The sequence below is a fragment of the Abramis brama genome (genome assembly GCF_963993115.1).
Source record: "Abramis brama genome assembly, chromosome: 12".
NCBI classification, from domain to species: domain Eukaryota; kingdom Metazoa; phylum Chordata; class Actinopteri; order Cypriniformes; family Leuciscidae; genus Abramis; species Abramis brama.
The window spans coordinates 15,619,237-15,636,220 of NC_139974.1; the positions used below are offsets into that span (position 1 = coordinate 15,619,237).

Genomic DNA, 16,984 nt, shown 5'->3' on the forward strand with positions numbered 1-16,984 from the left:
TAGTTTGAAGAAAATATTCTAGGCTACGTGATATAATTTTTAAAAGTCTTGTGAAGAAATAATCAATATGGGTTTTATGACCCTATATAATTTTTTTTTTTTTTTTCACGAAACAAGCATAAACGTAATTTTCTCAAAACTACAAACTTTTACATACATGCTGCTCACATATTGTAGTAGAGTTTGTGCTGAATACAGTGTAATCAGACTTTAGCCATGGAAATATAAATAACAGAAATAAGCACAAATGTCAGAGCATGTCTCAGAACCTATCCTCTTTGGTCTCATCCACACTTCCTCCACCCGATCAGCTCTCAACACTAGATACTAACAGTGCAACTCATACTCTTTTCTCCACTTTAACATCCTGCTTGGACAACTTCTGCCCCCTTTCCTCCAGGCCAGCCCGCGCCACACCCTCTGCCCCCTGATTATCTGATGTTCTCCGCGAACATCGTTCTAAACTCAGGGGTGCAGAGAGGAAGTGGCGCAAATCGAAAGATCCTATTGACCTTGGTCTTTATCAATCCCTCCTCTCTTCCTTCTCTGCTAATATCTCTACTGCTAAAATGACTTACTATCACAACAAAATTAACAATTCTTCTGACTCTCGCATGCTTTTCCTCTCTTCTCAACCCTCCTCCTCCTCCTCCTTCATCAACCCTAACAGCTGACGATTTTGTCACATTCTTCATAAATAAAACAACCACCATCACTGGCCAATTTACCAAACCACAAACTGACTCACACATCTTACCAGCTAACACACACATTCTACCCTCCCTCTCTCTGCTTACAGAGGCAGAAGTCTCCAAACTGAGGTGTCTAAGACCCAACATCTAGCTACTTGGGTGCCAGAGCATGTGAGCGGAGTGGAGCGGTGAGAATCTCCGCTCATCGCTCACGGAACTCTTCACCCCTCCGCTCCCCCGCTCAAAGCTACATCAGGCCGCTCCGCTCATTATCGCTCAGCGCTCAACAAGGTTTGCTTCGCGCTCCACTCAAATCGCCCCCCGCTCGCTCCAAAAAAGGAAAAAAATCTACATGTATATCACTTTTAGCTTAGACCACAGCCTTACCTCCTAAAGAACTAATGAGTAACAACAACATTTTTCAAATAGAAATGTTTTATTTCAAATTACAGGCCTAAGAAGGAATATAGCCTACACAAAAAGTCCTGTAAAATTAAACGAATAAATGGGCCTAATAATCTAAATAAAAATTATATAAACAAAAATATGATACATTTTTTAAAAGTAAATTAACTATAAGGCCAGAATTTTGATAAGTGAACTTCTGCGCAACGCGCACGATTAAAATTTAAATTGGCTTCCATACACACAAACTGCTGTAAAATTAAACGAATAAATGGGCCTAATAATATAAATATTATTACGGACGACACAAATTCGGCTAAATAAAATGAACCATTAGGTCTACTTGAATGAAAAAACGAATTTGTTTGAATATTACGCTATATTTAATTTACACTTTGTTACAAGTTACCGTATTCAATTTGCTAACCTTTTGTTTTCTTCCCAGCGTTTTCTTCCCCCATGTGTCTTTTGAGATTCCAAAATGAATCTTTGCTGACTAAAACGATGTCTCCACATTCGTTTTCTTGTACCACATTATCATTGTTAGTTAGTTATATTAATAGTACACCTGACCTGTATGACTTCTCATTTTCCTTTTTGAAGTAGCCTACTTTTTGAACTCCATTATTGAGCCGAGTTTTGACTGAAAATAGTCTACTGTTGATGACTGTGCAAGACAGATGGATCCTGGTTTAGGTTTGACTGAGCATGCTTCAGACTCGTGGTGTGAGCGGAGCGAAATTGGAGCGAAATTGGAGCGGGAAATAAGGCGACGCTCCGTCCTTTTAAAAATGCCGCTCTGCGCTCTGTCCAAGATCCGCCCGCTCCCGCTCCCCGCTCGCTCCCGCTCCACTCCGCTCACATGCTCTGTTGGGTGCCTCAGGGCTCAGTGCTTGGACCACTTCTCTTCTTTATCTACATGACATCACTAGGATCTATGATTCAGAAACATGGCTTTTCCTATCACTGCTACGCTGACGACACACAACTCTACCTCTCATTCCAGTCTGATGATCTGCTTGGAATTTGCACCTGGTATGGTTAAAGCATTCCTTCATCCTAGGCCAGGATACATTCGTAAGGTCCCCACTAATGTGGCTAGATCTATTGTGCTGTAGGCCTTTTGTCCTCCTCCTTTCCAAAACTCAGACCAGGAAAAGAATAACCTGCTATGCCCAGTCAGGGCGCTAGATGCCTATGTCCACAGAGCTGCCCTGTGGCGTAAATCTGAACAGTTGTTCGTATGTTTCAGGCCCCCTAACAAAGGGTCCCCTGCATCTAAGCAGAGAATGAGCAAGTGGGTGGTCGAGGCTATCTCACTTGCTTAGGAGTCGGTCAGACAGCCTTCACCTATGGCTGTCCGTTCCCACTCTACTAGGAGTATGGCGGCCTCTAAGGCCCTTATGTCAGAAGTTGCTCTCAAAGATGTTTGTGATGCGGCAGGATGGTCCTCACCGCACACATTTGTAAGGTTCTACTCTTTGGACCTGGACTCTACACCAGGGTCCCAGGTGCTCTCGTCCTAGAGCTGCTCCTCGCGATTTCACACAGGACAGACACTTCTCGCTATGGTGGTGTTGGTATAGACGTTCCCTCAGTGTCAATCAACGCAGTGCGAGTTCCCTTGAAAGGGAACGCCTCGGTTACGACTGTAACCTCGGTTCCCTGAAGATGGAACGAGATGCTGTGTCACCTTGCCATATCTCCTACGTGCCTGTCAGCGACTTACTTCAGACTGTGCTTCAAGACGTCATCACGCGAAGCATTCCCTCAGCATCAATCGACACAGCATCTTGTTCCCTCTTCAGGAAACCGAGGTACAGTTGTAACCGAGGCGTTTTGAAGCATGAATTAAATGTTTTGGGTGAGTTACATTTTGCAGACATGCAATAAGGTTCTGATGTTCCGGCAAGGAAGTTGTGACAATTGAACTTACAGTTTTGAGCATGTTAAGACGGTTTTAAAAATAAGTGAATGAGAAAAACTGTAAATGCAAGAGTATGCAGTTAAAAAGTTACTGGTTTATGCATCAAAAACCTAACATATTCTCTTTGCCATTGAGTGTGTGTGGGTTTGACTCATACATTAAGCAAGCATTGGAGTTCACTGAACTTAAAAAAAAAAAAACATGTTTGTAGAGGCATGAAATTATGTTGTTTACTCACCGGCACATTCTGGGTTATCCTCATCAAAATTCACAGCAAAATCATGAGAAACCTAAAGAGAGTAGAAAAAGAAAAACCTAGTTTACTGCCAAAACCTCAATGATCAGTGATGGCAGAGTTACTCCTTTTAGAAACAAAACGCTTCGTTCAAAAGGCATGGAGAAAAAGTTCGGGTTTAAAAGGCAGGGTTTAAACTTGAACCCTGACGATATTAGATTATGATATTAAAGTTGATGTACTGGAAGAACTATAGAACTATTTCTTTATTTTATTCAGAAGTTTTTTAGGTTCATTTATATTCAGTGTCTTTGCAGCCAACGAATTGGATAAGGCCATGCATAAAACATGGAGCTTCCCTGTGGCTCAAACTGCGGTCAAATAAAATGCATTCTTAGAGTCACATCCAACCACGCTGTGGCCATGACCTCTGATTGTAACATGGCAACCAATCAGATGACCTGATTTTGAGTGATTGGCATAGATTAGCAGGAATGATGAGGTGATTATTGTAAAAGGGCATCAGCAGTTCATGAATTATTCAGAAATCTCTGGTCAGGTAACAGCGAGGGATTCAGAGCACTCTGGTTTCCCCAGCGATTTATTGTATTGAATGGGAATCTCCTTGCAGTCTTAAAATCAGGTTACAAATTCAGTCTATTAAATTTCACCAGAGTCCATTAAATGAATGAATAAATTTGTTTTTAAAATGATATAGCTCAAATACTTTTTGAAGGGCATCACTAAATTATAATTTGATCTTAAATGATCTTTTCGACTTCTTAGTATGTAACAAGTCGAACAGTCAAATGAAAACTAGAATCACAGTAAGAAAGCAAAGTTATTTAAAAGTACCAAAAAGTCCTCCAAAATTGCACCTAGTTACATGTAAAAATGGTTTACACTTAAAGGGATAGTTCAGCCAAAAATGAAAATTCTATCATTTACTCACCCTCAAGTTGTCCCACACAAAAGATGATATTTTGAAGAATGTCGGAAACCAAAAAGTTGATGGACCCCATTGACTTCCATAGTATGGATTGGAAGTCAATGGGGCCCATCAACTGTTAGGTTACCCATACTCTTAAAAATACCTTGTTTTGTGTTCAGCAGAAAAAAGAAATTCATACAGGTTTGGGACAACTTGATGGTGAGTAAATGATGACAGAATTTCCATTTTAGGGTGAAATATCCTTTTAAAGCATAAAAAAACCTCTTATTTATTTATTTATTTATTTTTCTTTTCTATTTTTTACACATAAAAATAATGAACTTACTTTGAAGTCTGGTGGGATTTGGGCTCCAAAGCCAAAAGCGGGAAACATTTTGTCGCTGGAAACAGATCAGAAGGAGGAAGGATTAATGAGTGTGCATTGAGCCCCAGAGATGAGCAATGAGGTGAGCAAGGATGTGACATTGTGAGGGGTCAAATATAATTGACTCCAAGCTTAAGTGACATCTTGGGTGAGAGAGTGATTGAAGTGTAGAAACTCAATCCTTGACATGACAGCTCTGCATACTACAGGCGCTGGCAGTCATAAGACTAAATGCCTGATTGATTGATGTAATGTGTAATTGACTGATTAATGGTTTGAACGTTTGGTTAATGGCCTGTACTAAGTGTAAACATTTCATGAGAGAGTAGAGTAATAGTAGACTCTGTTAAATTTAATTTGGTAAAATTCAAGGTTTGGCTGTTTGCCTGATTGGTTGCATGATTGATTAGCTGATTTATTGGTTGACTGACGGGCTGATTGAGGGATTGAGTGGTGGGTTACCTATCGTAGTCCTGGCAGATCTCCCCAACAGCGATCAGTGCTTTGAGGTACTCATTGGGCTGATAAGGGTGGATGTAGTGGAGGGAGCAGCTGTTTCGAGGGTCACCATTTGAGGCGGTGAAATCAATTGCCACCTGCAGAACAACAACACTTAAACACCACTTAAAGGAATAGTTCACCAAAAATGAAAATGCGGCCATTCTTTCTTCTCACAAAAATAAAATTTTGAAGAACTGTACTGGTTGCTTTTTTCAATACAATTACAATGACCAAAGCCTCAAAAATAGATGCATAAACACAATAAATAAATTGTATATATAGGACCTGTGCACTATATTTCAAGTCATACGATAGCTTTGTGTAATGAACAGACTTAAATTTAATTCTTCACTGATAACCCTACAGAACTTTAATTTGAACTCAAGAACCAAACAAGTCTGATTTGCGAACAAATCATTCAGGATGGTTTTGTAAACTGACTACAATTAATTGAAATCAAAAGAATTTGTTCATGAATAGGACATTGCATCTATTCATGCAATTGCAAGGAAAATTGTGACAACAACGGAGTCAATGATTTACATTACAAGATCCAGCCTATTGTCACGTCACGTAACATGAGTTTAAGTAGCGCACGATGAAGGAGAAATCAGAATCACAGTCTTTAATAAGTTCACACAGGGGAAAGACAAAAGAAACAGGCAAATACATCCACTTAATGTTGACATAAAACAAATAGACAAGGACAAAGAACTGAAAGACATAGGCAGTATATATACTAGAACAAATGAGGAAGCTAAATGAGATAATTAATTAACAACAGGTGAACTGAATGAGAACGAAACAAACATGAAAACTAGGTATGATCCTTACACCTATATTGACTACACTGCAAAAATGCTTTTCTTACTTAGTAATTTTGTCTTGTTTCCAGGCCAAATATCAAAAAATTCTTAAATCAAGATGCATTTACTATATGAGCAAAAATAACATAAGATATTATGTCTTCTTTTCCGAGGGAATTAATTAAAATTAAGTGAGTAGTTTCTTAAAAAAAGCAAAATTATCTGCCAATGGGGTAAGAAAAATAATCTTAATTCAAACAGAAACATGATTATTTTTCTTACCCCATTGGCAGATAATTTTGCTTTTTTTAAAGCAAAAACAGAAAACAAGACATAATATCTTACGGCATTTTACTACTTTAGTAAATGCTTCTTGATTTAAGAATTTTTTGATACTTGAACTGGAAACAAGACAAAAATACTAAGTAAGAAAAGCATTTTTTGCAATGTATATATGAGTGGAGTTTGGTTTAAGCTTAAGATGACATTAAGATAAAAAAGTGGGGGGAAATCCTTCCAAAAGCCATGCAAAACCACTTACTGTGAACTGAATCTGACAACCTCCCATGATATAATCCAGGAAAGAGTGCATCTTTATGATCTGAAACAGAGATAAAATAATAATTATTAAACTGATAGTTCTGGTCCTGGATTCTGATCAGTTAACAGATCATTCCAGTTGTGCATAAAAGCTGTTTTCCAATCATTTTTTGTACAAAAAAATCTTTATTCCAATTTTGATACCACAGCTAAAACTACTAGCCTAACTAATATAAATTTAAAACATTATTAAAGACAAGTAACAGCTAGTTTTCAGGTAGAGAACAGTGTTAAAATAACACTGGATAGTCTTCACTTTATGAATTAAATAGAGTAATCCTTATTAAAGTTACAAAAGTTATTCAGTCAAAAGCAGTTAATTTTTTTTTGCTTTGTCCTTTAAAAAACAAGACAGCAGCAGAAATAGTAGGCTGCTGTCACTTTTAGACTGAATGCATGGATCCAATACACTGATACACATCTTTCTCTACTTTTTATGTTCACTTAAGCCATAACCAACTATGTTTAGGATAGAGACGGACATTTTTATTTTGTGTGAATTTGTCCGTTGTCTGAGACGCAGCTTTCTGGGCGAGCACTTCGGATGTTTGTGCACACAAAACTTTCCACACAGCCTGCAAATAAAGAATTGAGTTCCTTTTTGCATCTTGTGTCTAAATATTTAAATTGCCAAGGTTTAAACTCTTGTGACGATGTAGCGCTGGCCTGCCAACTGTCCCGAGCGTCGTTCATGTTTTTTAATGTTCACAAAATTGCATTTTTAGAATTCACTAAAATATTACCGGCCAACTGGCATTCGACACCGTTTCATATACTCACCAACTCCGCATTTGATGTTTACTCGCATTTGGCGCTTGGCGAGTGTTCATTTTTTGGCCCAGCTCACACATATGTTTTCTAATAAGCTATTAAAATTCATCATATACTTGTACAATTAGCTGAACTTTAGCTTTGCTTTTTAAAATGTAAACAAAATATAAAAATAAAAAAAATTCACAAAATTTGTTTTAGATCCAAGAATAATTGGCTGTTAAAAACTCCTTTATCTAACAAAAAATTACATTGCTAAATAAAAACAAAGACGGTTACAAAAAACCTTTGTAATATTTGATTTATGCAATGTGTTCTACACAGATCGACATACAAAGCATTTCCAACCAATTGAATGGACCAGATATTGTAATAGAAATGGTAAAAAACGCATATTTTCTACCCAAAATTACTTATAGTGCAGTGATTACAAGGACAGTCATAATGGTGGTACAGAAGGATTGATTTACACTTCCTATTTAACCCAGATCTAAAATCCTTCATTAATTTATTTAGTGCTAGAAAAAGAGTGTGAAAATTACTCACCTTGCACAGGGTAAGAATTACCATTCCAGAATTTCTGTAGTTCTTCTTCTTCACTTGGTACTTAGGATTAATACACTCCCACTGGATCTGTCAGAAACATGTTACAGTAAAATAACACTACAGCACTATGCCACTCATTCAACTCTGCAGTGAACTCCAACTCCACATGAATCTATCCTGGGCTTGCAAGTCTTTCATCTGGTCTGATGTGTGTATGTGATATATCTATATGAGAGGAAGATGCCCAAAGCCTGAGAGACACATTGACAGACGGATGTCTTAAAGACTCAGTATAACATAGTGTCTGCAGTTGAGCTTTCAGAAAGTATGAGAGTGATTGGCTGTAAGCTAGCAGTGCTGGCAAGACTTTCACAAGTATGTCAGTGTTAATAAGTCACCTTTTGGCCAAGATCAGTTGGTAGTTTCTCTTGTGATAATGCCTGTCAGGACAAAAAAAAGAGATATTTCTATCCCAGCCAAACAGTTCTTCATTTAATTTACATTTCTAGTGTTAATACAATAGCTCAGTGAAAACCTAGTGATGCAAACAATCCAAAGATCTCGGTCTCGAATCCATGAGTTATTTAAAATGATCGATCCAAGCACAATTATCTCAGCCTGTTCTAAAGATCTCAAATCAGGTATTCTCACTGAAGAGCATGCAAGACGTTTTCTTCCACGCCTGGAGACTGAAAGCATCAGAGTTTCCCACTGAAAATGAAGCACCTATTTGTGAACCCCACTTGCAGTGCAATCAGCACACGCTGGCGGAAAAGGTATTCCACTGATTAACAAATGCAACGAGAAGCGTATGTTGAAGCCTGTCGACTTTGCTCCTCTGAGCATTCAAGGGGATGACTGTGAATATGAAGTTAATGGAATTTAAAGCCACACATTAACTACTAATCAGCACAGCCGGTAATAGATTTCAAATGAGAGAAGCAACGGAGCAGAGTAAGTGTGTGTGTGTTTGAGTATACACTATACGATCAGGTGGTATAGTGGATTGACTCCAGTATAGAATTATCTAGTTATGGTGGTTGTATTTAATTATATATATAGTACTTGTTAAAAAGTCTGGAAACATAAAAAAAAAAATGTTTTTGAAAGAAGTCTCTTATGCTCACCAAGGTTGAGTCAAACGGGGGGGAACCTGATATGTTGCTTAATTATTCTAACAGAGAACAAAAAGATAGATCGTTTTTTATTTTCTCAAACAAATGTGAGTGATGCTTGCCTATGCAAAACTTGCTGTCATGCCAGGGTGTTGCTAAGATGTTCAGAGTGGTCTGTTGCTATGCAGTTACTAGGGTGTTATGGTTGGTTGCCAGTGTGTTGCTATGTTGTTGTTAGCCCATTGCTATGCAGTTGCTTAGCTATTCTGGGGTGCGTTTCCCGAAAGCATAGTTAGCCAACTATGGTCGCAAGTTCCGTCGTTACCAACATAGTTCAACGATTTGGCGTTTCCTGAAATCATACTTCCAACGAACATTTGCAAACAGCATTGCAAACTCACGTGGTTGGAACTGTACACACTCTCGAGCTGTGGTTAGAAGCACAGTTTCTTGTTAAATGGAATATGGACTTAATTAGATCATGCTCTTGGGCACAATAACCAACCTAACATTCAGTACATTCTATATCTTTCATTCTGTTCAAATATATAGTATATTTTAATCTATTTATTTTAGCGTGTTAATAACAATCGTGCCGTTTTCCGGAGTATGACGTATGAGGGAACCCGCAATGACTCAAACATCAAATAAAGCAAAATGACATGGAACAAAAACGTTTCAGCAGCATCTCAGAGATCTTGAATGGATACATTAGCAGAAGATATCACTTGTGTGTCAACACTCCTATGTTGTTGAACCAGTGTGGTTAAAATGACAGAGGTGTGACCATGTTACCACAGTTTCGGGAAACAGTTGTGACTAATTGGTTAGTTTCTCCAACGATCCATCGTACTATGGTTAATCAGTGAGTTACATCGTTGTATGGGAAACGCACCCCTGGTTGGTTGCCAGGATGTTGCTAAGGTGTTCAAAGTTGTTGTTAGCCTGTTGCTATGCTGTTGCTAGGTGTTCTGGTTGGTTGCCAGAATGTTGCTATGTGGTTGTTACTTACCCTATTGCTATGCAGTTGCTAGTGTGTTCTGGTTGGTTGCCAGGGTGTTGATATGTGGTTGCTATGGTGTTCAGAGTGGTTGTTAGCCCATTGCTATACAGTTGCTAAGTTTTCATTGGTTGCCAGAGTGTTGCTATGTGGTTGTTAAGGTGTTCAGTGTTTTCAGTGTTGGCTCCGAAACTCTGGAATAGGCTGCCTTTGCATATTAGAACTGCCTCCATAGTGGTATCTTTTAAATCTTTTTTAAAAACTCATCTTTTTTCACTGGCTTTCCTGTCTAAACCAAATAGCTGAGTTAGTTGATTGTTTGTTTTATGAGAGTAGTTAAATATTTGCATAATGTTGTATAAATGTTTTGTACATTTGCTTTTTGCATGTTTTTACAAATTGTACAGCACATTGGTCAACTACCCGTTGTTTTTAATTGTTTTAAATTACCTTACCTTACCTTACCTTCAGAGGGCATTAGGATGGTTGTCAACGTTTTGCTAAGTGTTCAGAGTGGTAGCCTGTAGATATGCAGTTAGTGTGTTCTAATCTAGGGTGCTTAGCATTGAGGCTCAAAGGTTCAATTTCGGCTTCATGAGACCACAGAATCTGGTCTGGTTCTTTGAAATTCTACAGCCTTTCACATACCCATGGGCAAGCTCCAGTCTAGATGATGTGATATGAGTTTTTATTAATAAAGGCTTTCTTCTTAGCACATATCCATAAGCTGGAGTTATGAAGAATACATGCTATTGCTCTTACTCAGTTCCATGTGCTTCAGGGTATATTCAGTGCTTTAAAACTGTATAATATCCTTGCCCCCCAATCTGTATTGTAAAAAGCGCTATATAAATAAAGGTGACTAGACTTGACTTGTTGAACAATTGTATTGCGTTGAATTATTGAATTATTGTGTTGATAAGAGAATTTTGGAAGAAGGATCATTTTGTGACTGTGTGTGTATGTTTATTTTACCTGCTTCCCATCCATGGCTGACTTCATCTCCTTGAAGGTGGTTTGAAATTCTCCTATGAAGTCATGTTTTCCATTAGAATCCCAGTCCCATACTGTACACTACAACAATAAACAAAAGTGTAAAAAAGCTAATCACATAGAATTGACAATATACATCATGTTTATGATAAACATGATGTTTATGATACAGCTGAGCTGAGTTTATTCAAATATAACTGCTTTTTGAAACACAGAAACCACCATTATCCTACATTTATAAGATGCTGATCCACATGTTTTATGGGGTAAATAAATATCTGAATATTTTTTACTTTGTGCATGAAGGTGTGCAACGTCAGTCCCTAGAGAACTGTGATAAATATCCTGTGCTGAGTAGTTTCCTATAACAGTACTAAAGGTAACACACGCGCGCACGAGCGTGCACGCATGCACACACGCACGCACACACACACATCGCACACACACACACATACACACACGCACAAAAACGTATACAATATTCTTCTTATGATGCACCTGCAATATTGAGCCTACGTTTGTTCTTCTTACCCAACTGGCAATTAGTTTTTTCTTGTTTAAAGCAAAATGTAGATTGATACATGGAAAAAAATACCTTGCCAATAGAATAAGAAAAATAAAATATTTAACTAATAATTATTACAGTTTTTTACGATTGTTTACACACTAAAATAAAAATTTCCACACAATTTGCTAAATTCTACTCCAATGAGCAAAACACCTCCACAGATTTGCACAACATTACACACAATGTCTGCTTCACCCTTTTTGCAAAACATTACACACCTTAGACACAGATAAGGATTGTGAGGTTACTTCCTTGTCATTACAAAGCCCCGGATTGCCAATGACCACACTAATGAACGAATTGGATAATCACATCCACCAGGTGTGGAAGCACACGTGCTAATTTGAAAACGCAGCACTCAGGTGTGCTATAAAAGGCAGCAGGTGAGTTCACCTGTCTTCAACAAAAATGGAAGGAGCTAGAAGAAGAAGAAGAAGAGTGAGAATGAGAGGGGGAGCTCAAAGAGGAGATGAAGGAGGTAGAGGTAGAGGAAGAGGAGAAGGAGGTAGAGGAGGAGGCCCAGGTAGAGGAAGAGGAGAAGAAGGAGATAGAGGCCTAGGTAGAGGAAGAGGTAAAGAAGGACTTGAAGAGTTGATAGAACCTGAACAAAGAAGACGAGGACCAAATTTGACTCAAGAAATCCGTGCAACACTTATTGACCATGTTATCAACCATGGACTGACACTGATGGAAGCTGGACAAAGAGTTTGCTGCCAAAAAGTTCCAGTAGTGTCAGTTACTTTTCAAATGTTCTATGGTCAGATGAAACAAAAACATTAGCTTTTTTGGCAGCAAACACTTAAGATGAGTTTGGTGCACACAGGGATAAAAAAGTACCCCATGTGTAAAATGAAATACTCTGCTGTATCTTTAATGCTGTGGGTTTAATTTTCTGCCAGAGGTCCTGGACATCTTGTTCAGATACATGGCATCACGGATTTCGATCAAATACCAACAGATAAAAAATCTAAACCTGACAGCCTGTGCTAGAAATCTTATAACGGAGAACAGGATGGAGAGATTCTGTATGGAGGAATGGTCTCTGATCTCTTGTCAGGTGTTCTCCAAACTCATCAGGCATTATAGGAGAAAACTCAGAGCTGTTATCTTGGAAAAAAAGAGGTTGCAAAAAGTATTTAATAAAAGGGGGCAAACAATTGTTCCCAACGTGTTTTGGAGAAAAACATTTATTTCATAATGTGATTTTCCCCCCACTTTATGGAGCTTATAATATGACAAAATGATTTGAAATTGAATTGTGTAAATTTGAATTATTTGCAAGTGTAATCTAACAAAATTGAATTTTAGGTGGTAGTTTAAATAGTTCTGAATTTGATTTTTTTTAAACGAATATTGAACATTTGAAATTTAACAAATTGAAATGTTTTTATGGCTGAATTTTATAGACATGTATTTTCAAACAGCTAGTTTTTTTGTTCTGAATTCGTATACTGCAAATATTCAAAATATAGATTCAAGTTTTCAAGATGAAGAAATTCGGAACTTCAAATTCAGTTTTCTAAAATTCAAGTTAAAAAATTCAAGGTCAAAAATTCAGATCTTACAGAAAGTAGGTCACAGGTCATCCACAGGGAAGAGTAAAGGATCTCAGATAAGTCGAACAGAGCATTTTGGCTGCAGTGCAGTAGTTTTCTGCCGCAAACGCGGTGGTGGTTCAAGAGAATCCGTGTATCTTTCGTTCAGTCGTTTTTTTAATTTAATATTAAGAGTAGAAAAATGAGAAAACAGCTTGAGTATTAGATTTCTAATATTCTAGTAATAATAGTCCGCTGCAGCAGTTGCACGGAGCTATAGTGTATTGCAACTATAGGCTACATTTAATTTTCTCATCAAACAGCTAGACTAACGAATGGCTCGGTACAACAGAAGAGCCTAGAAAGGGCTTTTTCTCTGTGTAGACCAGCAGTTGGTCTGAATTCGCTATAACCTATAGCCTATTTTCTGGACTGTATAGGCTAAAGACCTATTTATACTTCTGCGTCGAACTGCCGCCGTAGCTACGTCGTAGGCTGTGTGTAGCGCGCGTACCCTACGGCGTACCCTGACGTGCACCTCTCCAAAAATGTAACAACGTGTCAATTCTACGCGGACACAAGCGCTGTGATTGGTCTGCCAGAACCCCTCCCTCGGGGTTTCACATGCTCCCTAGGTGCGCGTCAACGCGGACAACGACACAGAAGTATAAATTAAAACCAACACGTTGCCTACGGCGTATAGGCTCCGGCGTAGGTCCGACGCAGAAGTATAATGAGGCCTTAAGTCACGTTTTATCATGAAACACGCTGTGATTTATTCCAAAGTGACTCAGGCATGTATAATGCATTTAACGTTAAATAATCTAAATGTTGACTTTCAAAAGTAGGCGCGCCAAGAAGGCTATTCTCTGTATTTTGGTTCATTTTTGGTGTGCGCCAGAAAGATCTATAAAGAGACCGATACGCACTAAAGCAGCGCATCATGTTGTTCTATTTATTTTTCAATGACATGATATTTTGTAGTCATTTTGAATGTACACAAATAAAAATATACATTTTACTGTTTCGAATGATGTCATATTATCTGTATGACTATAAATAACAGAGTATTAAGTTATTTCCCAGCAGTGGAACAAATCCAAGTGATGGCGCTCGCGCATCGCGCTCTCACACAACATAGCAGCCTATCAGTTCTGGCGTTGCTTCATATCGCAGACTGTTCATTATCAAAATGAAACACAGTCAACCAAACATATAAAAAGTTATTCTGCCTAATTTAATTGGTCTGTTGTACAATATAAAGGGCAAGCTGTGCTGCACACAGTCCTACTTGTTATTCCAAACATTTCCCTTGCTGTGAAGACGCTGATTTAGCCTATAGCCTACGTGTATTTTGGGACTCGACTGAAGTATGACGCCTTTTTATTTGTATTATAATGTAATATATTAAAATACATAATCTTCTGAGTTTTATGATGTAGGCCTGTGTGTTTTATTAAAATGTATTATAATTTACATCTCAAAAGGATGCGCTTTGTGCATTCTCTGACATTATATATTTATTTATTTAATTAATATTGAGTATCAATTGATGTTAAACAAAACGGTGTGTTATTTTCACTGGCAACTAAACTTCCAAAAAAACCAAAAAAAAACCTTCCAAAGCAAAGCCATTGTGCGTTCTCTCCGTGCTCCGCAGCTTTTCCACACAGATTTTGAGAATTTGCCAGCTAAAAAAAATAGGCCAAAGAAGTAGACTAACGGCTAGTGTCCGGGAAATGCGAGGTACGTTCATATTTATAAATAAACATAACTGATTTTGTCTACACCTAAATACATTTCCTAATAATAACAGTGATTAAGCCCAAATATGTGTGGGGGTAATGAACACAATATGTTTTTTTTTGTTTTTTTTGCCCAAATGGTCTCCACTCTATGCATTTTGTAATAATACAGCAACATTTTTTAACTGACCGTATTTGCCAGAAAATAAGTCACATGCACATGAGTGCAAGTCACACCGGATCATGTTGAGAGAGAAACGCGTCATAAAAAAAAACATTTTAATATTAGCCTATTCAGCAATAGTGTAAAAGACCTGTAAATAAAATACAACATTTACATGATAAACACTATTAACATGTAGGCTATGTGTTGCCTATTTTACTTTCCCTTACTGTATGACAAATGAATGCAGAAAACAACAAGAATGAAAAATAAGTAGCCATGTATAATAAAATAATATAGGCTACATAGCCTATAAAAATAGCCTATATTGTGCCCTTTATTGCAAACAACATTTAGCCTATTTTAAATGCCAAGCCTAAACAAATTTATTTAAATCGAAACGGTCGCGCATCTCTCATTCAGTCAAAAGTTTTCATATTTGCAATGTAACATGTGGATGCTAACTATTAATATAAAGAAGGCTTCATACTTCAGTCGAGTCCCAAAATACACTTATAGGCTAAATCAGCGTCTTCACAGCAAGGGAAATGTTTGGAATAACAAGTAGGACTGTGTGCGGCACAGCTTGCCCTTTATATTGTACAGACCAATTAAATTAGGCAGAATAACTTTTTATATGTTTGGTTGACTGTGTTTCATTTTGATAATGAACAGTCTGCGATATGAAGCAACGCCAGAACTGATAGGCTACTATGTTGTGTGAGAGCGCGAAGCGTGAGCGCCATCACTTGGATTTGTTCCACTGATGGGAAATAGCCTAACTTAATACTCTGTTATTTATAGTCATACAGATAATATGACATCATCCGGAACAGTAAAATGTTTTATTTGTGTACATTCAAAATGACTACAAAATATCATGTCATTGAAAAATAAATAAAACAACATGATGCGCTGCTTTAGCGCGTCTCGGTCTCTTTAGATCTTTCTGGCGCTCACCACAAATGAACCAAAATACAGAGAATAGCCTTCTTGGCGCGCCTACTTTTGAAAGTCAACATTTAGATTATTTAACGTTAAATGCATTATATATGCCCGAGTCACTTTGGAATAAATCACAGCGTGTTTCATGATAAAACGTGACTTAGCCTATACAGTCCAGAAAATAGGCTATAGGTTATAGCAAATTCAGACCAACTGCTGGTCTACACAGAGAAAAAGCCCTTTCTAGGCTCTTCTGTTGTACCGAGCCATTCGTTAGTCTAGTTGTTTGATGAGAAAATTAAATGTAGCCTATAGTTGCAATACACTATAGCTCCGTGCAACTGCTGCAGCGGACTATTATTACTAGAATATTAGAAATCTAATACTAAAGCTGTTTTCTCATTTTTCTACTCTTAATATTAAATAAAAAAAACGACTGAACGAAAGATACACGGATTCTCTTGAACCACCACCGCGTTTGCGGCAGAAAACTATTGCACTGCAGCCAAAATGCTCTGTTCGACTTATCTGAGATCCTTTACTCTTCCCTGTGGATGACCTGTGACCTACTTTCTGTAAGATCTGAATTTTTGACCTTGAATTTTTTAACTTGAATTTTAGAAAACTGAATTTGAAGTTCCGAATTTCTTCATCTTGAAAACTTGAATCTGTATTTTTTTAAACTGAATATTTGCAGTATACGAATTCAGAACAAAAAAAACTATCTGTTTGAAAATACATGTCTATAAAATTAAGCCATAAAGACATTTCAATTGGTTAAATTTCAAATGTTCAATATTCGTTTAAAAAAAATCAAATTCAGAACTATTTAAACTACCACCTAAAATTCTATTTTGTTAGATTACACTTGCAAATAATTCAAATTTACACAATTCAAATTCAAATCATTTTGTTATATTATAAGCTCCATACTACTTTCAATTATTTTACTTCAATGAAAGGTTAGATTTTTGCACATTTTTAAAATAAAATATCAAAAGGATTAAAAATGCAGATTTATTTTTTACAGCCATATTTGATCATATTTACCAAGGGGGCAAACACTTTTTCACACCACTGTACTTCATGCAGTAATTTTTATTTGTCTACAGATTTTATTT

The 16,984-nt window shown here is 37.3% G+C and overlaps 1 protein-coding gene across 1 annotated transcript in view; it reads right to left on the minus strand.

Annotated features, from left to right (window-relative positions):
• cpne4b (copine IVb) overlaps positions 1 to 16,984 on the minus strand; it is a 69,319-nt gene that overhangs the window by 10,626 nt on the left and 41,709 nt on the right. Inside the window, exons 7-13 of the mRNA XM_084131912.1 lie at positions 10,890 to 10,988; positions 8,198 to 8,239; positions 7,800 to 7,886; positions 6,424 to 6,483; positions 5,038 to 5,171; positions 4,537 to 4,591; positions 3,263 to 3,314 (exon numbers count right to left, since the gene is read on the minus strand). Coding sequence (XP_083988038.1) covers positions 3,263 to 3,314; positions 4,537 to 4,591; positions 5,038 to 5,171; positions 6,424 to 6,483; positions 7,800 to 7,886; positions 8,198 to 8,239; positions 10,890 to 10,988 — 529 coding nt within the window. The remainder of the gene's footprint in view (positions 1 to 3,262; positions 3,315 to 4,536; positions 4,592 to 5,037; positions 5,172 to 6,423; positions 6,484 to 7,799; positions 7,887 to 8,197; positions 8,240 to 10,889; positions 10,989 to 16,984) is intronic.